The sequence below is a fragment of the Macrobrachium nipponense genome, chromosome 35, assembly GCF_015104395.2.
Source record: "Macrobrachium nipponense isolate FS-2020 chromosome 35, ASM1510439v2, whole genome shotgun sequence".
In the NCBI taxonomy this organism is placed as follows: Eukaryota; Metazoa; Arthropoda; class Malacostraca; order Decapoda; family Palaemonidae; genus Macrobrachium; species Macrobrachium nipponense.
Window position 1 is genome coordinate 12,682,375 of NC_061096.1, and position 25,000 is coordinate 12,707,374.

A 25,000-nucleotide genomic window follows, 5' to 3' on the forward strand; every position below is an offset into this window, starting at 1 on the left:
ATTCTTTTTCTTCCGCCCAACACCACCCCTCTCCTCCAGCCCATGGACCAGCAAGTGATAGCGAACTTTAAGAAGCTGTACACGAAACATCTTTTCAAAAGATGTTTCGACATCACCGATACCACAAACCTCACCTTGTGTGAATTTTGGAAGGAGCATTTTGACATCGTCATTTGCATCCGACTCATCGACCAAGCATGGCAGGAGGTTTCGAGGCGAACCTTGAATTCCTCGTGGAGGAAACTCTGGCCTGATGCCGTATCCGACCGAGACTTCGAGGGATTCAACGTGGGCGAAGCTGGTGCTGCTGAGTCCGAAAAAGTTGACGATCCCGAAACTGTTTCGCAACCAGATCTTGACGAGATCGTTGCACTTGGCAAGTCCATGGGGCTGGTCGTCGACGAGGACGACATCAAAGACCTTCTCGAGGAGCACCAAGAGCTTACGACGGATGACCTGAAGGAGTTGGAGGCCATGCAACATAACGTCGTTCAAGAGGAGTTCTCCAGCAGCGGCGATGAAGAGGAGGAGCCTATGACAACGGCAGAAATTAAGGAGGTCTTAGCCGCTTTTCATAAAGTGCAATCGTTCATAGACAAAAGACACCCAGAAAAGGCTCACACAGGTCGTATTCTTGCGCAGTTCGATGACGTTTGCTTGAGTCGTTTCAGGAACATTGTCAAAAGCAGGCAGAAGCAATCTTCCTTGGATAGTTATTTTTTAAAGAGGCCTTCAGCATTAGCAGGAGTAAGCAAAAAGGAAGAACCAGGTGATAAAAAATAGAAAGTTGAAAGCAAAAAGGAAGAACCAAGTGATGAAAAACAGAACGTTGAAAGTGGTGATGAAGTTGAAATTCTGTAAAAAAAAAAAAAAAAAAAAAAAAAAAAAAAAAAAATTTTTAGATTTTGTAAGTTAAGTGTTACAGTTTTGTTAATGTTTTTCGTAAATTTTATTTTTATAGTTTTCCTTAAATTTTTTATGTGTTTTCGTAAAGTTAAGTGTACGTACGTACGTACGTTATCTGCCATTTGTCCTCCTCCTCCTCCTCTGCCGCCACTTTCGGAGATAGCCTCACTCGAAAGATAAGCTTCGACATTTTACATTACAGTAATAATATTTCTTGTACACTAATTATACACTTTATTTACAGGTTTGGATTTTTATTCTTAATTTAGGTATTGAATGGTCCAAATTGTTGTAGTATTTCATTGTTTATAGGTCAATTTAGCTTTATTATGAAATTTAATGGGGTGTTTTTGGAGGGCTTGGAACGGATTAGACCATTTACATGTAAAATGTGTTCCAAGATACGAAAAACTCATTATACGAAGGCCGCCTCGGAACGGATTAATTTCGTATCTCGAGGTACTACTGTATACTAATATATATATATATATATCTTATATATATATATATATATAATTATATATATATATATAGATATATATATATATATATATATATATATATAAATATATGAAGGTAATTGATTGAATATTACTAGACTGTAAGTGTTTTAGCTTACAATTGCAGTTTTCGACCATTTTGGTTGAGTTAAATGTTGACCGAAGGTAGAATTTTTTCTATTTATCGTGATTTAAATGAAAATATTTCAAAACTGATAATAGCTACAACCATGAGTTATTTTTTTTTTTTGGATTCTACATGAATTTGTGCACATTTTCTTGTATAACACTATATGTAACGCCTAACAGGAAATGGTGCGAAAATTACAACAAGGTGACTAAAGAAATTCTGAGATTTTCGGCAGAGTTACCGCACGTGGAGGTAAGGAAAAAGTTTTTTCAAAAATTCATCATAAATCAAAATATTGTGCTAGACACTTCCAATTTGTTGCAAAATGAAGGTAACTGCTTGAATATTACTAGAATATAAGAGTTTTAGCTTACAATTGCGTATTTTTACCATTTCGGTCGAGTCAAAATTGACCGAGGTTAAAATTTTGCCTCTTATCGTGATTTATATGAAAATATTTCAAAACTGATAAAAGATACAACCATGAGTTATTTTTAGTTGTATTCTACATGAAATTGCACACATTTCATATATAAAACTATATGTAACGGCTTATATAAAACAGTGCAAAAATTATGACAAGTGACAAAAGAACTTCTGAGATTTTCAGCCAAGTTATCGCACGGACGTAAGATAAGATTTTTTTTAACAATTCACCATAAATCGAAATATTGTGCTAGAGACTTCTAATTTGTTGCAGAATGAAGGTAAATGATTGAATATTACTAGAATGTAAGAGTTTTAGCTTACAATTGCGTTTTTTTACCATTCTGGTTGAGTCAAAGTTGACCGAAGGTTTAAATTTTGGCACTTATCGTGATTTATATGAAAATATTTCAAAACTGATAAAAGCTACAACCATGAGTTACTTTTTGTTGTAATCTACATGAAATTGCACACATTTTCATGCATAACACTTTATGTAACATCCAACAGAAAATGGTGAGAAAATTACGACAAGGTGACTAAAGAAATTCTGAGATTTTCAGCCAAGTTACCGCGGGCGGAGGTAAGGAAAAAGTTTTTTCAAAAATTCACCATAAATCGAAATATTGTGCTAGAGACTTCCCGATTGTTGCAAAATGAAGGTAAATGATTGAATGTTACTAGAATGTAAGAGTTTTAGCATACAATTGTGTTTTTTTACCATTTCAGTCGAGTCAAAGTTGACAGAAGGTTGAAATTTTGGCACCATGATTTAAATGAAAATATTTCAAAACTGATAAAAGCGACAACCATGACTTAATTGCACACATTTTCATATATAAAACTTTATGTAATGGCTAATATAAAATGGTGCAAACATTACTACAATCGGACGAAAGAATTTCTGATTTTTTTGGCAGTTACCGCACGGACGCAAGGAAAAAGTTTTTTCAAAAATTCATCATAAATCAAAATATTGTGCTAGACACTTCCAATTTGTTGCAAAATGAAGGTAACTGCTTGAATATTACTAGAATATAAGTTTTAGCTTACAATTGCGTTTTTTTGACCATTTCGGTCGAGTCAAAATTGACCGAGGTTAAAATTTTGCCTCTTATTGTGATTTATATGAAAATATTTCAAAACTGATATAAGATACAACCATGAGTTATTTTTAGTTGTATTCTACATGAAATTGCACACATTTTCATATATAAAACTTTATGTAACGGCTAATATAAAACAGTGCAAAAATTATGACAAGTGACAAAAGAATTTCAGAGATTTTCAGCCAAGTTATAGCGCGGACGTAAGATAAGTTTTTTTTTAACAATTCATCATAAATCAAAATATTGTGCTAGAGACTTCCAATTTGTTGCAGAATGAAGGTAAATGATTGAATATTACTAGATTGTAAGAGTTTTAGCTTACAATTGCGTTTTTTTACCATTTCGGTCGAGTCAAAGTTGACCGAAGGTTTAAATTTTGGCACTTATCGTGATTTATATGAAAATATTTCAAAACTTTAAAAGCTACAACCATGAGTTACTTTTTGTTGTAATCTACAAGAAATTGCACACATTTTCATGTATAAAACTCTGCAACGGCTAATATAAAACGGTGCAAAAATTACGACAAAGTGACGAAAGAATTTCCGAGATGCGTCGCTGATGCTTTCTAGTGCGAAAAAAAGCAATACGCACATGCACGCCTGGGTAACGCTTGTAAACAAAACAACAGCATGATCCGTGAACTCCCAGCATCCCCCAAGGCGCGATTTAAACTTTTTCGCAAACTAGGCCTATAACTATTTTTCCGCGAATATTAAAAAACTTTTTGTAGTTGACGTACCGTACGTTCACTTAGTACCCGACAGACAATTTTAGTAGACGTATAATATGTCCAGTCGGCATTTAAGGGTTAAGTCAGCACAAAAACACAACTTTGCCAGGTTTCTTAGAGCCAATTCCCCACTTAGGTCCCAGCTGTACTGTAACTCAATTTGCCGTGTAAATTGATGAAATTTTACTCAACAGGCCAATGATTTCTTCAGAAAATGTATAGAATTGTCTTAAATCATACCTTTGATGTTCGATCACTGCATTGAAGAAATATTTTGGTAGCCCAGTCTTAGGCAGTCTATCCTAAAGATAAATCTTGTCTTTATATAAATGTCAATACATTTCCTATGATTCTTTTTATAGTGTTGAAAAAGGATAAAATTATCTTTAAGTATTAAAAGAATTATGAAACTGAAATTTCACCTTCAATGCATCTAAAGTTAGTATTACGTGATAATAGTTAAGTATGGTAAAAATGTATGTGACAACTTTGGCTAAGAAAATAGGTGCTCTAGCAAAGCAATTTTTGGCAGATCAAACAAAATTTGGTGTGATGGGGTCTTACTGTAAAATGGATGCAATAAAAAAGTGCAAATACACATAAAAAAAAATAGTATTAAATAGTATACTAGCCCTTTGAGATTCAAATAAAATAAAATTAGCAATATCATGCAAATTTGATTTCATGAAGCTCCAATAATGTCAAATGGTATCATTTATAGAAAAAAAATAAAAAAAATATTGACTTCAGGTAGCACTGGGATGACAACTGGGAAGTATTTAGGGATGGTTTATTTTTACACTCATGGATGTGGCAATTATTCAAGAATACTTATCACTGTCCAAAAAGAAAACGACAAATTTTTTTCTTATCTGTTCTCATTTTATATGTAATACAGTGCTCCCCCACATTTACATGGTATTAGGTTCCAGAACCTATTGCGGAAATGCAAAAACCCCTACTAAAAACACTTATAACTGCCAAATACCCAGTACCCCATAAACTAAAATGCTTGTACTGTCTACTTTAACATTTCACTGCTTAATTTGATAGTTCAAACAAAAATATATTACTTAAATTATCATACTAAAATAATTTAATATAATTTCAAAAATACACCCCAAACCATCATCTCAAAACCCTAAGACATCTTAGATTAGTACCCTTTTACAACTGTTACTCTTAAGTATATATGCCCCCCTTAAATGCTTATAACATTGATTTAATAATTTTAAAATAATATTGATGTAAACAGCAAAATGCCTATAAAATGTCTAATGCAAATCAAATAAATCTTTAATACACATTAAATGAATCTGTCTTAACAAACGTCTAACAAATAATCAAGTTACCCCTGTACTGTATACGTACATCGTTTTCTCTCACAGCATTGAAATATTAATCCTTTTAAAATTATCACTAATTTGCCTTTTTTATAACACTGTTTATTCACTAATTAGTACTGATTTTCATTTCAAAAATTATTTACAGCATACTTTTAATGTAGGCATGTATCTATTAAGCTCCCACTAAGTTTGGCCCCAGAGAGCATAATAGCTGTACAATTCTCTCTCTCACTTTCTCTCTGTAAGGGTAATGTAAGATGTATCTGAAATTATATTACTGTGAAACTTTTTCATGATAAAGCATGTTGCATAATATTTAAAATAATTAATGAATGTACTTTAAATATTCTACAATATGTTCTATCACTAAAAATCTTTACAGCAATATTTCAAATGTATTGCCCTGAGAGAGAGAGAGAGAGAGAGAGAGAGAGAGAGAGAGAGAGGAGAGAGAGAGAGAGAGAGAGGAGAGAGAGAGAGAGAGAGGCCTATTATGCTCAGTATGGGGCCCAATTGGAATGAACTTAATAGATGCATAACTACATTATAAGTATGCTGTAAATCTTTTTTATCATAAAAAAGGGATTTTGACGAAGGAAAAATCTATTTCTTGGCAATGACCTGTGTCGCCCTGTGAAATGGTTCCTTTGATACTATTTCTTAGGTATAAATATTGCTATTCATCCTAGAGAAAAAAGAAACAATATAATGCCAAGATAAATGGCTCGCTCACCTCTAACAGAAGTGTCGGTATAGTAAAGGAGCGAGTGGAATCACTACCAGAGATCCCTTATCATTTAGCTTCTTCCTTCGACAAAACCCCCAACTACGGAGGAGCCGTGCTACAGCTCCCGGTACCCTCTACTACTACCGTGAGCGCCTCCGACGCCTGTGACGTCATTCCTGAAGATAGCCTCCAAGCTTGGGGTAAGCTGGGTGAGGACAATCTAACTACAGGGTGGGGTTTCACAGGGCGACACAGGTCGTTGCCCAGAAATAGATTTTTCCTTCGTCAAAATCCCTTTTCTGGGCTTAACCTGTCGCCCTGTGAAATAGTACCAGAGAATGCTAAAACACCAAGCTTGAGGGACAGTACAGATAATAAAGAAGGTAAAAACAAACACCTGTAAGGTTAATAGTATAATGATCAACATAAATTACAGTCTTACAATTAAAAATTAATAGTATGAACCCTTAAACATGGGTTAGAACTTAAAATTAATTAGCCTACCAAACAAGCAAAATATATACAGGGTAGGCATAAGACAGGATAACAAGTTGACTTATACATAAACAATGGAACTGAATCCCAAACGAGAATGATGAACATAACAGCAATACTCAAGGTAACACAATTACATAGAGGCGACTAAACTAAGTAAGGGTGCAATGGGGCAGGCAGAAGGGAAGGCTACAAGAGTTATAAGAATTATTAAGAGTCAGGAGAAACTGTGTTTCCAGCTGCCACTGCTGGAAATTTGAGGGCTTCCAAGGGTTTTAGGTAGTGTCGTTTGAAAACTGTCGGAGATTTCCAGCCTGTATATTTCTTAAGATCGTCAAAATTCATATGTTGGAAATAGTTAATAGATGTGGCCACTGCCCTAACATCGTGGGCCGAGGAAGGACTCTGGGTTGGCCTGTTTAATGAAGTATAAAATTTGTTGTCTGATCCCTTTTAGGGAGATTGTACCACCTTCCTTCCTAATGAACAATGGACCTGAAGACTTCTGAGTTGTTCTACCTAGGTAGGCTCTTAATGAGTTGACAGGACAAAGAGAGATGTCTTGAGGTAGTGGTAGGATTTTCCACGAGGACTATCTGTCCTGTGGATCTTCATTTTTGGCTAGAAAGTGGCAATCTGGGGATAAGAGGACCTCCCCTGAGGGGAGAAAATCAATGTGACCAGGTTCCCTTGATAAGGCTGACAGTTCTGATATTCTAGCTCCTGAGGCTAAACTTAGTAAAAATAGGGTTTTCCTCAGAAGAGATATATAATTGCAAGAGTCATTGTTAATGTCCGAGGCCAGTTTGAGGACATCATTTAAAAACCAAGAGACTGATTTAGGTCTCGTTGATGGTCTTAATCTAGCACAAGCTTTTGGTATGGAGGTAAAGTACGAATCCGTAAGATCTATGCTAAAACCAAACTGGAAGATCTTCTTGAGAGCTGATTTGGTCGTAGTGATAGTGCTTGCTGCTAAGCCTTTCTCAAACAATGATCTGAAGAAAGTTATGGCTAGGTTCGTTGTCATGACTTGAGAGTTTGAATCCTTAAGGAACTCTGCTAGTTTCTTAACAGATGAGTCATATTGACGCAGGGTAGATTCCCTTTTATCTGATTCCAAGAATGAAATATTCTGGGGATCAATTTCTGCATTCCTCAGAGCTGTGAATTTCAGAAAATCCATAAAGTTAGGGTTTTCTGAATTCTTGAGGAAGCGGACACAGTCTGAGTTTGCACTAACTGGGTTAGTTTGGGGTTGGGAATCCGTAGGGGCCGGAGTCTCAACTCTAGAAGTAAAGGGAAACAATTGCTCTTGGGCCAGTTGGGAGCTACTAGAGCTACTTGGCCTTTGAATGTCCTGAGTTTGTTTAAAACTTTCAGGAGAAGGTTCACCGGAGGGAAGAAGTAAATCTTCTTCCATGTGTTCCAATCGAGGATCATTGCGTCTGTAGCATATGCTAGAGGATCGAGGTTGGGTGCCACGTAACAAGGGAGTTTGTGGTTTGACTCCGTGGCAAAGAGATCTACTTGAAGTCCCGGGACTTGTAGACTGATCCAATTGAACGAATTCCTGTCTAGTGTCCACTCCAATTCCAACGGAACGGAGCGAGATAGAGCGTCTGCTACTACATTCTTGACCCCTGCTAAGTGAGTGGCTGACAGGTGCCATTTGTTCTTGTTTGCCAGAGAGAAGATGGCTATCATGACGTGGTTCAAGTGGCTTGACTTGGATCCGCCCCTGTTGATGCAGTGTACCACCACTGCACTGTCCAGAACTAGTTTGAAATGTGAGTTCTTGGGCGGTCGGAGTCGTTTCAGTGTGAGAAACACTGCCATGGCTTCCAGTACATTGATATGTAGCTGACGGAATGTTAAAGACCAAGTTCCTTGAACTTTTTCGTGCTGAGAGTATCCTCCCCACCCTGTTAGTGAGGCGTCCGTGTGGATCACTAATGATGGAGGGGGAAATTGTAGGAGAATTGCTTTTGATAGATTCTTTGTCTCCGTCCAGGGGCGGAGACGTTTTCGTAAGATCGCTGGGATAGAGGCTAGTTTGTCCCGTGATCTGCAATTCGCTTTTGAACACCATACTCTGTTTATATCCTTGAGTTTGGCTCTTAGCAGAACGTCTATGACTGATGCAAACTGGAGTGAGCCCAGGATCCTCTCCTGGCACCTCCGGGATGTTTGTTGTTGTTTGAGAAATTGCTTTGTAGCTCTTGCTATTTCTTTCCTTTTCAACGACGGAATCGATAGTGTGTGTGATTGCGAGTCCCACTGAAGGCCTAACCACTGGAATCGGGATTCCGGTGTTAGTCTGGACTTGGTTTTGTTTATTTGGAAACCTAAATGTTCCAGAAATTTGATCACCTTGACCGTTGCTTCCTTGCATTCTTTGGGGTTCCTTGTCCAAATAAGCCAATCGTCCAGATAAGCCACTAGCATTATTCCCTGTTTCCTTAGCTCTTGCACTACTGCTTCTGCCAATTTGGTGAAAATCCTGGGGGCTATGTTGAGCCCAAATGGCATTACTTTGAAGGAGTAGGATTTGTTTCCTAGTTTGAAGCCTAGGAATGGACGGAAGTGTCTGGCTATGGGAACATGATAGTAGGCATCTGTAAGATCTATAGAGGTTGTGACGGCCCCACGGGGAAGTAAGGTCCGTACCTGCGAAACGGTCAGCATCCTGAACTTGTTGCAATGAATGTATAAGTTCAGATGGGACAAGTCTAAGATGATCCTTCGGTTTTCCGAGTCTTTCTTTGGCACGCTGAACAAGCGTCCTTGAAATTTTAAATTGTTGACTCTTGAGACTACTCCTTTGAGAAGGAGGTCTTGGGTATACTATCAATTCCGCTGTTGGTGCTTGATAGAATTTGTTGGTTGAAGGAGGGCCCTCTAGCCAACTCCAACCTAGGCCTTTGATTACTATACTCTGAGCCCAGGGGCTGAACCTCCACCGCTGGCGGAAGAGGTACAGTCTCCCTCCTACCTTGGGGCTCTCACTGCTGGCTTGCCGAGGGGCGGCCACCCCTTGCTCCTCGGAAGCCTCTTCCCCTACTTGTAGCCCTGCCGGACCCTCTGAAACGAGAGGCACCTCTCGCTCTGCTACCTCTCGTGAACCTGTTGAAAGCCTGAAAGTTCTGGCTTTCATAGGAAGAGTTGTAGGCTGGGGAGACAGCAAAGGATGTGGAAGGCTGAGGCTGCTGTGACTGTGGGGTCAGGACAAGATATTGCTGTTGACCCTTAGAAGAGGAGTGTTGTTGCCCTTGAGGTGTTTGGACCGCTTGGACCAGCGTCTGCTGAGGGGTATGGAAGGGCAAGAACTTCCTTGGTTTCTTCTTAATCCTCTGGTTCGGACCAGAGGATTCCTGTTTCCGTTTGGGTACCAGCCCCCACCTGACCTTGAGGCACTGGTTAACTTTGGATGCCTCATGTAAGACCTCCACCACCACTGGTGCTGGGAAGAGGTCCGTCCCCCAAATTGAGGAAGCTATCAGTTTGTTTGGTTCATGGCGGATGGTGGCTTCCGCCAGGACATGCTTCCTACAATTCCTCCTGGCGATTAGAAAGTCGTAAAGGTCACACTGCATGGTGTGCAGCAAACCTTTAGCCATGACTTTGAACAGTGGCTCTTGCTGGTACACTAGAGCTGTCATTTCAGCCATCGTCATGGAGGAGAGCGATCTCGCAAGCCTGGTCCGGGCGTCGTATTCCATCTGGATGAGGGAGTCCGGCAACCTGGGAAGTCTCTCGCTAAAGAGAGTGGTGGCGCAGTCGGCCTTAAGTTTCCCTACCGAGAAAGTTGGTACTGCTCCCTCGAAATAGTTCTCAGAGCCTGGAACCAGGAGAGAGGTGGGTTCCGTTTCCCAGAGTTGAGGCAAAGGCTCGTCCTTCAGGGCTGCCTGAAACGTTGCTTCCACTACCTTAAGGGTAAGTGGTAGCGGAGTACCTTCCACCGGAGTAAAGATGGTGAAGGGACTCCTAAAGGCCGTGATGCGAGTATTCTCGCACCCCCACTCTTCCAGGCTTCTCAGCAGAGTTTGTTGAGCTTGTTCCCTAGGAAGGATCACGGTTTCCTTGGGAACTTTGTCTTCTCTCATCATGGCTGCTTCCGTCAGGAGGACGTAGCCTATGAATGGGGGTTGAAGGTCACTGGGAAAGAACTCGAAGTCTTTTAGCCTTCGAGTTCCAATGCCTTCAATGGTCAACATCCCGTTGACGAACGGAGCATGTGAGGCAATCCTCCAAGGATTGGCCGCCTTGAATTCAGGCAGTTGGCTAGAGTCTGGCATTGGGAGAGGAGAGGGTGGCATTGCCAGAGGAGTCCCTGCCGCGATCATGGTCTAGATCCCGGCGATGGCGTTCTCTTGAGCAGCCAATCGTTCCGCCAGGGATTGCATTGACTGGCTGGATGACGCAACAGTACTTGAGAGCTGGGAGAGTACCGTGCCAACCTTGTTATCTACCAAGGTTCCCACGATAATCCCCACCTGCTCTAAGATGTTGGCCGAGAAGCTATTGGGATCGAAAGGGGGCACTTGAGCCCGATCCTTTCGAGACTTACGTCTGGGGGACCTCGACTCTGACGAAGAGGCCGCCCTTGATCTGACTGTTCCGGGGTGGGGAGCCGGAGTAACAGCGTCCGTTAAGATGGCCGATTTCTTAGGGAGGGACTTTTGCAGTTTGTCCACGGTCGACTTAACTTTGGGGATCACTGAAGTGACCTTAGGGCGAACAGCCCGTTGGTCTTCAGTGAAGCCCCAGAAAGAGGTAGAAGAGGAAGGATCAGTAGAAGGAGATGGAGAAAGGGAACTCAGGAAAGGGCCCTGAGAACCCCCAGAAGCTGCCCCTACAGCACCCTTACCTGTGCCCATGTGGTCTACTGCCATGGGCTGAACGTCGAGGTTCATAGCCGCGACGTCTTCTGCCACGTCCTCTGAGAAATCCCCATCCTGGGAGATCATGGCTTGTAGGTCTGCTAACAGAGGGGCGGCCACTAGCGGGTCTACCACTGATCCCTTCTTGGCTCCAGGGAAGATGAGATCCGCCATGTCCTGGGTGAGGATGTAGGGACGGCCTTTTGAGTTCCAGCCAAATCCTCCCACCCAGGCTTTGAGGGTCACCAAGGCCTTCTTCTTCTCTTCATCGGAACCCTGTAAGAAAGGTTTAGAGTTAGGGTCTAAGGGAAGGGAGGAGGGGACGTAAGGATCGTGACTAGAAAAATTGACTGAATATGAGTCCACCTTGTGAAATATAGTCAGTATCGACAAGTATACCAGGTATTGAATGCTGACGGAGATAGGAAAAACTTACTACTAAAGATGCTTCGCCTACTAGAATGTAGCAGGTTTGGCAACCTTCATGGTGGCAGACGATGAAGTCCTGCACCTTCACTGCACAGCTAGCATGGGAGCGGCAGGCTGTATGGCCGCATGGTCTTGCAGTAGAACACTGCACTCGATCTCCTGGCAACACAAAACCTGTAAGTCAAAGGATACATGAGTACCATGACAACCTCCGGGGAGGTACTTAAGTAAATATCCGTGGGTGCCAGAGTGGAACCGACGGATAGGGTTCTACGTATAAGTGGCATGCAAAAAAGGGACTGCCGGAGTGAGCTCTAAAGCTCACACCCGTATGAATACGAACTTAAAATAAAGGGGGCATGCACTTAAAAATAACGTAGAAAATGGTTACTGGGGGAATAGCCTCTGATTCCGTGTAAACTCACTTAGTTATATGGGTAAAATTACACTCCGTCGGGCCCGGAGTTGTGGTTACCGAGCGAGAGGGGTTCACCTCCCTGGGTGAGAGCCAAGGCTGGAACATGAGGCAGAACTATAACGCCCAGTAGTAACAGTAAAAATAAATAAGTCCTTAAAATAGTGTAACAGAAAAAACATCATATCAGTGGGTGCCCGTGTGAACTATCCTATGTGGATAGACTCCCAGTGAATCCCTCCCCCTTGGTTGTCCGGTGGGTACGGAGTATTACCGCCGGACTAAAACCGGGGGGGGGGGGGATATTGGTGGGGTAAGGGAGCCTTCTAACCTCAGCGGCCAATTAAAGTCGGAGGAGGGAGGGGGAGAAGGTCCCAAGCCCCCGAGACACGGGACTGTGAGAGAGCACCAGTAGGGGGAGCCTCCCCGCTATCCTTATGAGTCACCCCCTCTCATGCAGACTCAGACACTAGCTATGAGCAGCGAGTCATCACCCAATGGCGTGGGTGGCAACGTGTGGAGGGGGGGATGAAGAGGACGGGGTGGACCCCGTGACCAGGTGGCTCGCCGTTATCAACCAACGACCCTCCTAGCCAGGCGATAAACACGTGGTGGGGAAGGCCCATCGGAACAACAATGGTCGAAATGACATAGTAATAACTGATATATTAGGATTATCTATAAAAAACCATAATAAAATATATATATATAAATGATATCTTAAAGCTAGGCTAACACAGGGAACAAAATTACATGATAATATACGAAAGTCCAAAGGTGTAGGCTAATCGCCAATCCGAAGATAGGGGTATGATAGCCTAACCTAACCTCTAAGCCAATGTAACAAGGAAATGGGCTAATCGTCAATCCGAAGATTGGGGTAAGTTATCCTAACCTAATGCCTAGGTCAGTGTGAACAAGGATAGGCTAATCGTCAGTCCGAAGAATGGGGTATGTTAGCCTAACCTCAAGTAATACTAAATCAATAAAACATCGGACTAGAAGTAGGACAAGGGGGAACAATGGTTCTGACTGATAAAACTTCTAACGAACGGAGGGCAAAGCTAGGCTAAGATCCGAAACGTGCAGTCGGAGGGTGCCCCGTGAGGGCCTAACTAACAAGCTAACTGCATGATATAATATAGTAACTATATCATAAAGTACTGCAAAAAGTGGGGGGGAAATCTCTAGTGGTATGGGAGACCAAAAGAAAAAACCCCTACCACCATGCGGTCGGAGAAGCGGTCGGGCCGGTGAAGCTCCGAGAACTCCTAGATAATAGGTAAGTCAGCAAAAAATGTGAACTGAAACCTAAGGCAGTACTTAACTTAGAAGCAGAAGCGGAAGGCATCTTGAAATACGATATAAAACCTTGAAAAAGCAATCGCACAGCACAGTGGAAAACACAACGTGTGGTGACGATGGCGGCTATCAAAGGAATGTAGTCACAGGCGTCGGAGGCTCTCGCGGTAGTAGTAGAGGGTACCGGGAGCTGTAGCACGGCTCCTCCGTAGTTGGGGGTTTTGTCGAAGGAAGAAGCTAAATGGCAAGGGATCTCTGGTAGTGATTCCACTCGCTCCTTTACTATACCGACACTTCTATTAGAGGTGAGCGAGCCATTTAACTTGGCATTATATTGTTTCTTTTTTCTCTAGGATGAATAGCAATATTTATACCTAAGAAATAGTATCAAAGGAACCATTTCACAGGGCGACACAGGTTAATCCCAGAAATCAGTATTTAGTCACATACACAATATGAAAAATACAGTAATTAGTGAATAAATAGTATTGCTCTACAAAAAAAAATTAATAGTAATAATTTTTTAGGTATGGTCAATAAAAAAAATTTGCAACTTAGTGAAAGCTCGCCATGGAAAAGTGAATAATGTTCCACAAAATGCTGCAGCAAAGAGGACTGCGAAATTTGAAAAACGTAAAACAAGGGGGGAACTACGTATATCTGTCATAAATAGCAGTAATATATGTTAATTCATGCAGTGTATAGTTTTTACACAAAAAATACTTAGTTTGGCCTGAACAAGCAGTCTAAATGAAATTTACAAAAAGAATGAGAAAATTAATTCTATGTTCGCAAGTGGTATTCTTGGGTTAAAATTAAAAGAAAAAAAACTATATCTTACCCTGCAGTTGATATTTTTCAAATGTGGTGCATTTCCTTTCTCAAGTACACCACAAATCTCACACATGACAGCTCTTCTAGATTGTACCATTCCATTTTCTCTTACATATGAAAGCTGTAAACAAAAAATTATCAGTAACTTAGCATAATATTATGTTACATACTGAATAAACTTACTTCATCAAAAGCACAAAATAACATCTTCATGCATACTCACCATCATATCTTCAAATGGAAAGCAATCCAAAGGGCCACAGGGAATTTCTGTCCCTCATTTCTTTTCTACTATTTCTATTCCACAAACACTTCCCCAGCCTACCTTCTCAAAGTTCTCAGTTTCAGTTAAGTAAATCTGGTTCATACCAACTCTGGTGGCAACTTGAGTCCACTTGATAATACAACATACTATTCTACCAGGGTTATGCAAAGAAAATGTCCAAGCCATCTCTATCTTCTTTTCATCATAGCATATTCCCATGGAACTTATCCTTAAACCAACAAACCTTTTAACCCTTAAACGCCGAAGGGGTATATTAAAAATCGTCTTCCGTGTGCCGAGGCGGTTTTGAAGTGAGCACGGAAGTGGAAAAATATTTTTTTTCAAAAAATCACAGCGCGCTTAGTTTTCAAGATTAAGAGTTCATTTTTGGCTCCTTTTTTGTCATTGCCTGAAGTTTAGTATGCAACCATCAGAAATGAAAAAAATTATCATTATCATATATAAATAATGCAATATATGATAGCGCGAAAACAAAATTTCATATATAATTGTATTCAAATCGAGCTACGCGCAAAACGGTTAGGGGTAACGAGTTAATTTTTTTTTTTCGTTGTAATGTACACTAAATTGCAATCATTTTGGTATATAACACATTGTAAAACAATAAAAGCAACACAGAGAAAATATTATCACAAAATGATGCATGAATTCGTAATGCTCGGATGTAAACAAATATTTTTTTCAAAAATTCACCATAAATCTAAATACTGTCCTAGAGATTTTCAATTTCTTTCAAAATGAAGACAAATGATTGAATATTACTATACTGTAAGAGTATTAGCTTACAATTGCAGTTTTTGACCATATCTGAAGAGTTAAAATTGACCGAATGTCGATTTTTTTAATATATTTTTTTATATGCAATTATTTCGGAAATTAGAAAAGCTACAACCTTCAAATTGCGCACATTTCAATATATAAAAATCTATGAAATGCCTAATATGAAATGGAGCAAATATTCCGAGAATGCGATGTACGCATTTCGGAGATTTGTGGCAGAGAACCAGCGCGCGGAGGGAAGGAAAGTTTTTTTTTTTAAATTCACCATAAATCTAAATATTGTGCTAGAGACTTTGAATTTGTTTCAAGATGAAGATAAATGACTGAATATTACTAGAATGTAAGAGTTTTAGCTTACAATTGCGTTTTTCGACCATTTCGGTAGAGTCAAAGTTGACAGAACGTGGTTTTTTTAATCTATCGTGATTTATATACAAATATTTTGAAAATGAGAAAAGCTACAACCATGGGTTGTTTTTATTTGTATTCTACATGAAATTGCGCACATTTTCATATATAAAACTTTATGTAACGGCTAATTTAAAATGGTGCAAACATTACCACAATCGCACGTTTGATTTTTCGGAATATAGTTACTGCGCGGATGTAAAGAAAATGTTATTTTTTTCATAAATTCACCATAAATCGAAATATTGTGCTAAAGACTTCCAATTTGTTGCAAATAAAGGTAAATGATTGAATATTACTAGAATATAAGAGTTTTAGCTTACAATTACGTTTTTCGACCATTTCGGTAGAGTCAAAGTTGACCGAAGGTTGAAAATTTGTCACTTATCATTTTTCATATGAAAATATTTCAAAACTGATAAAAGCTACAACCATGGGTTGTTTTTAGTTGTATTGTGCATGAAGTTGCGCACATTTCCATATATAAAACTTTATGTAATGGCTAATTTTAAAATGGTGCAAACATTACCACAATCGCATGTATGATTTTTTTCGGAAGTTACCGCGCGGACGGAAGGAAAAAGTTTTTTCATAAATTCACCATAAATCAAAATATTGTGCTAGGGACTTCCAATTTGTTGCAAAATGAAGGTAAATGATTGAAATATTACTAGAATATAAGAGTTTTAGCTTAAAATTGCGTTTTTCGACCATTTCGGTAGAGTCAAAGTTGACCGAAGGTTGAAATTTTGGCACTTATCGTTATTTACATGAAAATATTTCAAAACTGAGAAAAGCTACAATCATGAGTATTTTTTAGTTGTATTCTACATAAAAATGCGCACATTTTCATATATAATACTCCATGTAACGGCTAATTTAAAATGGTACAAAAATTATGTCAAAATGACGAAATAATTTCCGAGATGTGTCACCGATACTTTTTAGTGCGGCAAGAAAGAAATTCGCGCTTGCGCGCCTGCATAACGATTGTAAACAAAACAACACCTTGATCCGTGAACTACCAGCATCCCCCAAGGCGCATGATTCAAGAGTTTTCGGCTGGTAGGCCTATAAGTATTTTTCCGCGAATTTTTAAAAAAAACTTTTGTATGTCGACGTAAAATACGTCCAGTCGGCATTCGAGACAAAAAATGTCGACGTAAAACACGTCCACTCGGCGTTTAAGGGTTAATAAGTTTCAATGTCACCACATGACTCATGTCTTAATAACAACATCAATTATGGTATGATCTTATTTTCATATGCAATTTTAATTTGATTTCCAAGTCTTATTCAGCCAAACCATTACCATTATACACTTGATTTTCTTTTTATAGTATTTCACTAAATTCCAATTGCAAAAGACCCTGTACTGGATATCTTCATTCCTATATATTTCAGTTTAAACCTATAATCCTTTCTTCATCTACTGCTATTTCATCCCTTTCTGTATACTTCTGTTTTTCTTGGATTTATGTTGCATCCCCTCTCCAAATTATTTATGTATCCTATTTCACAAATCATTTAAATACATATTTTGATATTGTGCTAATTAAAACAACATTATCTAACAAGTTTCTCGTTACCCCTATCTAAAACTTACCCTCCATCTAAAAATGACATTTTTAATAAAATAAAGTTTTATATGTACTTACTGAGTAATTGCACACATACCTAATATATTTTCCACTAGGCAACAAAAAGAAGAAAAATTTTGCGGGAAACCTTCAAAGGCTTAGTGCCGCCCACTAACTGCAATACTGGTAACGACTTGGCCATCCACCTCATTCTGTTTTATGCCCAATGTCTATCAGGGGGGAAGAGTGTTGGCTCTAAACGTAATTACTTGGGAAGTATATATAAAACTTTTATAGTAAAAATGTCATTCATATAGAAGTGACTTAACAAGTAATTACACAGCTGATTCCATATTGAAGGAGGTGGGATATGGACATATTCTTATCTAAAACATCAACTGATGTAACACATTTGAAATAGAAAAGTTGGCTGCACTGAAAACAATGCTTGTTGTTTCCTATTAATTATGAGAGCTACTGCAGGTGGATGCTGCCTGTGGTTGGTGTTCATCTTAATTAGTAGTGGAGTGGCTGTAAAGCCCAGGGTCACCTCCTACTTAGTGGATACGTACTTTGTAGCGAGGGTAGTAATCCACTGGCTAGCAAAAGCATGATTGGTGTTGGCCCTTGCCCTGGGCACAGCACCAAAATAAAAACCAACCAGAAAACAATGAAGCCCACACTGAAATAAAACCACAACCCATCCACCAAGAGTGGTGAGTTCTCTAGGTACATAGCATTTAATTTTCAGACACAGTTGCTGATGCCAGGCTGAAGAAGGCGCCAAGCAAGCCGCAGGGAGCTTGCAGATATTGGAAACTCTAAAGCTGATGCCAGACTCAGTTGACACCAGGAGAGATGGTCACAAGCGAGCAAGATGATCGATGTTTGTGGAGTTCCATGGGGTGCTGGGAGCTGTATAATTGAAGCTAGACTGGAGCTGGAACCAGGCAAACTGAGCCCCACGAGAGCTGGAAGCTCTAAGCACTGGGAACTCTATGGGTAGTACAGTCAGGAAAAAGATTCCTTTTACACCCTGCATTCACTACACACACTAAATGGCAATGTCAGTTTTGCAGGAAGAGGAAGGAGTTGTTTGTAAGGTCGAGACGATGAATTATCCAAGAATGTATAGCTTCATTAAAAATTTTTTCCTAATTCCTAAACCTTTAGAAGCTAGTTCTGATTTCCCATTGAAATGATAAATAATGTAGCTGCAACGACTGAAAATAAATATAGAAAAATTTCTACAAAAGCATATTGCCAAACACAACCTATTTCTATACATGAAATGAAAGAGAGAAAGAGATTTACACATAACTTCAAATGAATGACTAGACGTGAGGGTGCCTCTGATTGGCTGATTATGATTATGGGAATTAATTAATTTACCAACATATGGAATGAGGCTCACCACCTGATTTGCATAATACAAATATTTTCATTTGAATATCATCTATTCTACACTGAACATTCCATCAAACTTGTGTACAGTGGGGGGCCCCTTATTCGCTTTCTCTGGATTTGCGGATTTCTTCTGGACCATATCTACCCATTATTTGGGGGGGGGGGGGGGGGGGGGGGGGGGGGGGGGGGGGGGGGGGGGTGGGGGGGGGGGGGGGGGGGGGGGGGGGGGGGGGGGTAATGATAGTTTGACATAATATGGCGGAGGGGAAGGAGTCAGAGTCTAGGAGTTATTCTCTCTCTCTCTCTCTCTCTCTCTCTCTCTCTTCTCTCTCTCTCTCTCTCTCTCTCTCTCTCTCTCTTAATGAGATGAGATCATTTTCATGGACATGTATGTAATAAGTTTATCATTAATATTTTCCAATAATAATACTATAACTGTAATTACAAAATTCATATGCGAGTATTTTAAGTACAATAATAATTCCATTTCACTCTTTTAAATAATGTAAGGACAACTCTCTCTCTCTCTCTCTCTCTCTCTCTCTCTCTCTCTCTCTCTCTCTCTCTCTCTCTCTCTCTCCACAAGATACTTGTCATAGTGGTAACTCTGTCTCTCTTGGCTGCAAGAGTTATAAGTACGTATTTAAATATATACCTTTAAGGGTACTAATGGTTAGGATTACTTTGAAATTATATTAATACAATCTCGAAGATTAATACAGTAATATGATAATAATTTAAGGTAAATTTGATGCCGGATGTTACATAAGGTATACATTTGGTGTTTCTATTTCTTCCTTCTTTTATCTCTCTCGCTCTCAGCAAAAGAACTGATACAGACAAACATAACTGCACAGTCCTCTCTTTCTCTCTTCTCTGGAGAAATATATGTATTTATGGGAGGGGAAAAGTGTTGCCTACAGACGTTCATTTCAATTTATTGAAATCGTAAGGAGTTTATTCTCTCTCTCTCTCTCTCTCTCTCTCCTCTCTCTCTCTCTTCTGCTATTGGCTGTTTATATGTTTATATATTTCTAATAGTAAAATGTTTAAGATGACTTTAAAATAATATTAATAATACCAATTCAATGGTATATTTGATGTAGGATAATACTTTAAGTAGACATTTGGTATTTGAACTTTCAAGATAGGCAGATAGTATAGGTATTTTTAGAGGGGAGTTCTAACTATTTGCGGGTTTGAGCTATTCGCGTGGGTGTCTGGTACACATCTCCCGCGAATACGGGGGGAACACTGTATATTGATCTGGAGACACCTACTGAAGAAGGATGGAGTAAGGACTAATTCTTTAATTCTAAAATACTTATTATAGTACAGATCATCTGCCATTTCAAAATTTTTACATCCAAGACTGATTTTCATTCATATTTACAGACATAATCATCAAGGCTTTGTTTACTGTTAATAAAATCTGAATGTTTTTCAATTACATCTGATAATACATATGGATCACAAACTTTCTGCCCTCTCTACATTACAGGATGTCTTGGTGATCTTGTATTTGATCCATTAGTATTTCAAAATTTCTTTCATTTCCGAGTTGCATTATCCCTGCAATATACTGTTTCCATGAAATAACTTTTTCTTTTTTACTGACTTCCTTCTTAAACTTTGCTGATAACTGATTACAGTGCAGTGGACCACCCGTAGTGGCAGGGAATGCGTACCTGAGCCCACGCGAATAGTTAGAACCTGTGAATACTTAGAACCCCCCTCTAAAATATCTCATAACTGCCAATCATGAAAGTTCAAACACCAAATGTATACCTCAAATAACATCTTACTTCAAATAGTATACTTAAATAACTATCCTATTACTGTAATAATCTTTGAGATCATATTAATAATTATTATAACTTCAAAGTTATCACATTTTACCATTGAAAATATATCCGTACAGCCAATACGTATATCAAACTGTCATTTACTTGCCCTCGTTCATTTCTCGAAATTAATCTATTAATATTTGAAAATTTGTAATTAAGTAAATCATTTTTTTATTGTACTAAAAAACAAATACACATACCTGAGAGAGAGAGAGAGAGAGAGAGAGAGAGAGAGAAGAGAGAGAGAGAGAGAGAGAGACTGATAAATTTTATTGTTATTGTTTACTCAATAAACTTATTATTTGAAAATTAGGTACTGTAAATTATTATTTTATCATAAAATGTAATAGTACCCTTAAAGATATGTACATAAACACTTCTAAAACAGAGGGAGAGTTACCACCATAACATGTGCATCTTGTGGAAAGAGAGTTACAATGAGTTACAAGGATTAGGATGTCTCAAAGACTTGTTAGTTTCCCCTCTTTTAATGATATTCTCTCTCTCTCTCTCCTCGTTCTCCTCCTTTCCGGTATCTCTCCTCATCTACCTTCAATCACGCTACCGTGTCGCTCTCTCTCTCTCTCTCAGAGTAAGTGAAGGGACGATCAATGAACGTAAAGAAGTTCGTATTCATTATTGTTTACCCTCTTTTAATGATATTCTCTCTCTCTCTCTCTCTCAATGTAAGTCAAGTAATGAAGACGGTGATGGGATTATCAGATTACTTAGCTCTCAAATCACAAAGTATCTCCTCTCTCTTTCTCTCTCTCATTTTTCGATAGCATGATAAAATGATAAAATTGTAGTGCATTAATGTCGTTAAATGGCTCTCTCTCTCTCTCTCTCTCTCTCTCTCTCTCTCTCTCTCTCTCTCTCTCTCTCTCTCTCTCTTCGGTGATTTTCATTTAATGGAACAGGTATCTTGAATGGTTCGTTTCTTTGTCAATTACTTTGCACAGTGATACAAATAATACAGTATCTTTCTTTTCATTATGTTACTGCAAAGACGCAACTTGTATGTCAGTGCGTTATGGCTACTGATAAATGCTCTTATGATCCATTGGCAGGATCGAAATTCCGAAGCAACATTACCGGGCAGTACTTCTTCAACGTTATTTTGTGCACTGGCAGTCCCGATGGATTAACGTTGTGCACTGGCAGTCCCGATGGATTTAAGTTATTCAAAAAATCTTGCAGATATTGATGATAATTTTCATCTTCTATTGTGTCCGAGCTGAAATATTTGTGCCTTTCTCTGGGGAAGTTGTACAGAAATTATGTATGAAAAATCATAAAGTAACTGTCTACGGAAATAACCAGCCTCGTTTCACGGCCAGAAACAGCTCCGTTTCAGGGAATCCCTTCTCACCCCCACCCCCTACAAAGGAGGGGGGTAGGTTGGATGAAACCCCATTATAAACCATCTTAGGGGTCCCCACCATAACCCTACCAAGTTTCATGCCCATCTGACCAGCCGTTTGGCTGTGACTGAATGACAGACAGACAGACAGACATTACACCCATTATAGTATGATGGTGTCCATCATTTCCTTTAGATTTCTTCTTTTCTTCTCTACTAATTTTTGTATATTAGCTTCCTAGAAAAAATTGCAATAAAGGAACATCACAGTACAAAACTGACATGAAGTAATTATGGAAATTTGAAAAAGGTAAAAATATTTGGACCCTACCAAAAATCATAAACCTTGGAAAGAAAAATCTATGACATAACCAACCTGAGCATCATTTCGCAGATACTTGTAAAGACATTCAATTTTCTTGTGGTATGAAGCATCTATTTGTTCATGATGTTCTTCAATTTGGTGTAGTAAGTATTTCTGAAAGAGAAGTTCAACCATTACAAAGAGCAATTCAAATATTAATAAAGTATACACTTGAAAAATGTGTTCCAAAACACAGTAGTAATCAGTCTTCAAAATCAATCACGAAAAAATATCCCACAATTATATTAACCCAGCAATTTGGATATATGTACCTAGAAAGCAATCTATACTACTTTTCTAGTCACAGTAGAGTATATATGTGTATTTTAAATTCTATTTTCACATAAAAAGCAATTTCAATTCCAATAATACTACTAACAGTCAAACTTAATCACATCATATATATAAATTTTGAAAACTCCCTATCATTTTCATACAAATTTACTGATACACTTATAATTAACTAATGAATGTTTTATGAAATTTATTGAGTGACATTCTTTATGAAATTTAGGCTGTCAAGCCAAAAACTGTGGCACTTTCAGCCATGCAGCACTTAAGACAGTAAAAAGGGAGAAATGGAGGGGTTGGATGGTGAGATAAAGGGATCCAGAAAATAATAAAGGAAATGAAGTACAAGGTGGTAGTGGGTAAAAACTCCCTTATTTGTATTAAAAAGTAAATTATAGGGGTTGGACTGCAAGATTGATGAAAGGAAAAGGAAGAGGGTAAGGCAATAGGCTACAAAGTGGTTGCACTTAGGGGACAAAGGGATGTTGCAAACAACCTTTAGTAATGCTTACATTGCATCCATAAGGTGTAATGACAGCAGTAACCTATTAGTAATCCACTTTTCAGTCCCAGCTCAAGCATAAACAGCAGTCAGCAATACTGTTCCAGCATAGTGAGTCATTTATCATATTGTCTGAGCTTTGAGATGCAAAAGGTAAGCAAAGCTGGGAGGCAAGGACTTGAAAGATGAGACAGTGGTTTACAAGAAAAAACAAGTTTTGCTTTTAACCCATTAATTGTGATTAATGGCTAAGGCTGTCTTGGTTTTCAAACACCACCTGTACAGAGTTTTTATCTGTTAGGACAAAGGAAATGATTCATCTAATTTTTCTACAGTTTTCTATAAAAAATATTATGCGGTTATTGAAAATCAGCAAGTATGGGGGAACTGGCATTTTCTGCAAATAAATATGAGAAAAAATAAGAAAAATTCATTAAAACAAAAATAATTCATATTTCTCCTTTATATAAAAAGAAGAGCCTTTTATGCAGAGCTATTCCATGGGATGAGCTGAACAGTCACTGAAGCTTGATAACATGAGTTAACTGGTGGTAGACAGCTAAGTACGGGCAAGTTCCCTGCACACCTTCCATGAGCCATCATTTTACATTTGGCATCAGGGACAATGTAGGGTGTTGAGCTGGGACTATGATAACAGGCTCTGGTTTGTATTCCTATGGAAAACACAAACTGCTTTTAAAATTTTATGTTTCCATGGAAATAGAGACCAGTACCCTATACAGAAGACAGACGCCTTACAAAAGAGGATAATCGTAATATACTTGAAAGTTTACTCTACTACCAGAAAATTCATGTTCCCAGTCATGATAATGAGCAAGGGACTAATGAATCCTATAACCTCCTATACAATCTGCATAGGAGTGTGAGACTGATAAAGCCTTGAGCCTGAGTTAAATGTCTGCCCTTTCACGCTATAAAATCTTTGAGGAACTAAGTGCTGCCTGAATAGAAAGTGAACCACGATTCAGAAAGGCAACTAACATCTGGCTCAATGAAGAAACAATGGGTTCAGATGACAGCAATATTTCCACACACCCCTTATTAAAAGGGCGCGCGAGAAGGGAATCACACAGTATAAACATGTCTGTAAAAGGGAGAGCGAGAAGGGAATCACACTATAAACACATCTGAAGTCTAACTAAATTGTGGTCTATCCAGTGTACTTAAGCCTAGCTGATGCCTTGCAGATAAAGGAAAGAAAAAGAAAGAAAAGAGCTAGAGCCTTAGGTGAGTGTCTTATGGTCACAGACCATAGAAAGAAAACTGTATTATAGCAAGACAAATTTTGAAGTCAGTATATGTGTGCAAGCATGTAAGCATTGAGTTAAGATAATCTATATAATTAATGTGCATTTACATACACTCATTTTTTTCTCTGTGCTCAAGATAAACTATACACCTAATGTGTATTTACATACTAATTTTTTTCTCTGCTCAGTGTTTTATAAGTTATGTTAAGAACACAAAGACCTTTTGATCTTTTTTTATGATGTATGATTATTGCATTTAACAATCTTGTAAAAACTTATCTACTTGGTAAGTAGGTAGAGCCACTGCAATTGCCTAGAGTAAAGAGAAGAGTTTAACTTAACATGATGTATGCATACAGTAAGTGCACAGCATTTGATATTGTGACTTTTGAATACATAAACACATCCATAACATGGAGAGAGAGAGAGAGAGAGAGAGAGAGAGTGAGAGCGAGGAGAGAGAGAGAGAGAGAGAGCGAGAGAGGGGGGGGGGGGGGGGGGAAGGAGGAAATGCCTCCACAGTACAAGTATTGTTCCCTAATGTTATGTTTATGTAAGTACTACAGACACCCACTTGCAAACTAAAAATTAATTAATTAGAACAGAATAACTTACCCTCAAGAAAAAACATTAATATCTTTAAGCAATCAAAACAGCAAACCATAT

At 38.7% G+C, this 25,000-nt stretch overlaps 1 protein-coding gene across 2 annotated transcripts in view; it reads right to left on the bottom strand.

The window, feature by feature from the left end:
• LOC135208429 (uncharacterized) overlaps window positions 1-25,000 on the bottom strand; it is a 316,957-nt gene that overhangs the window by 126,885 nt on the left and 165,072 nt on the right. For both annotated transcript variants that reach the window (XM_064240585.1, XM_064240584.1), the window contains exons 7-8: window positions 22,283-22,384; window positions 14,243-14,356 (exon numbers count right to left, since the gene is read on the bottom strand). In XM_064240585.1, coding sequence (XP_064096655.1) covers window positions 14,243-14,356; window positions 22,283-22,384 — 216 coding nt within the window. The remainder of the gene's footprint in view (window positions 1-14,242; window positions 14,357-22,282; window positions 22,385-25,000) is intronic.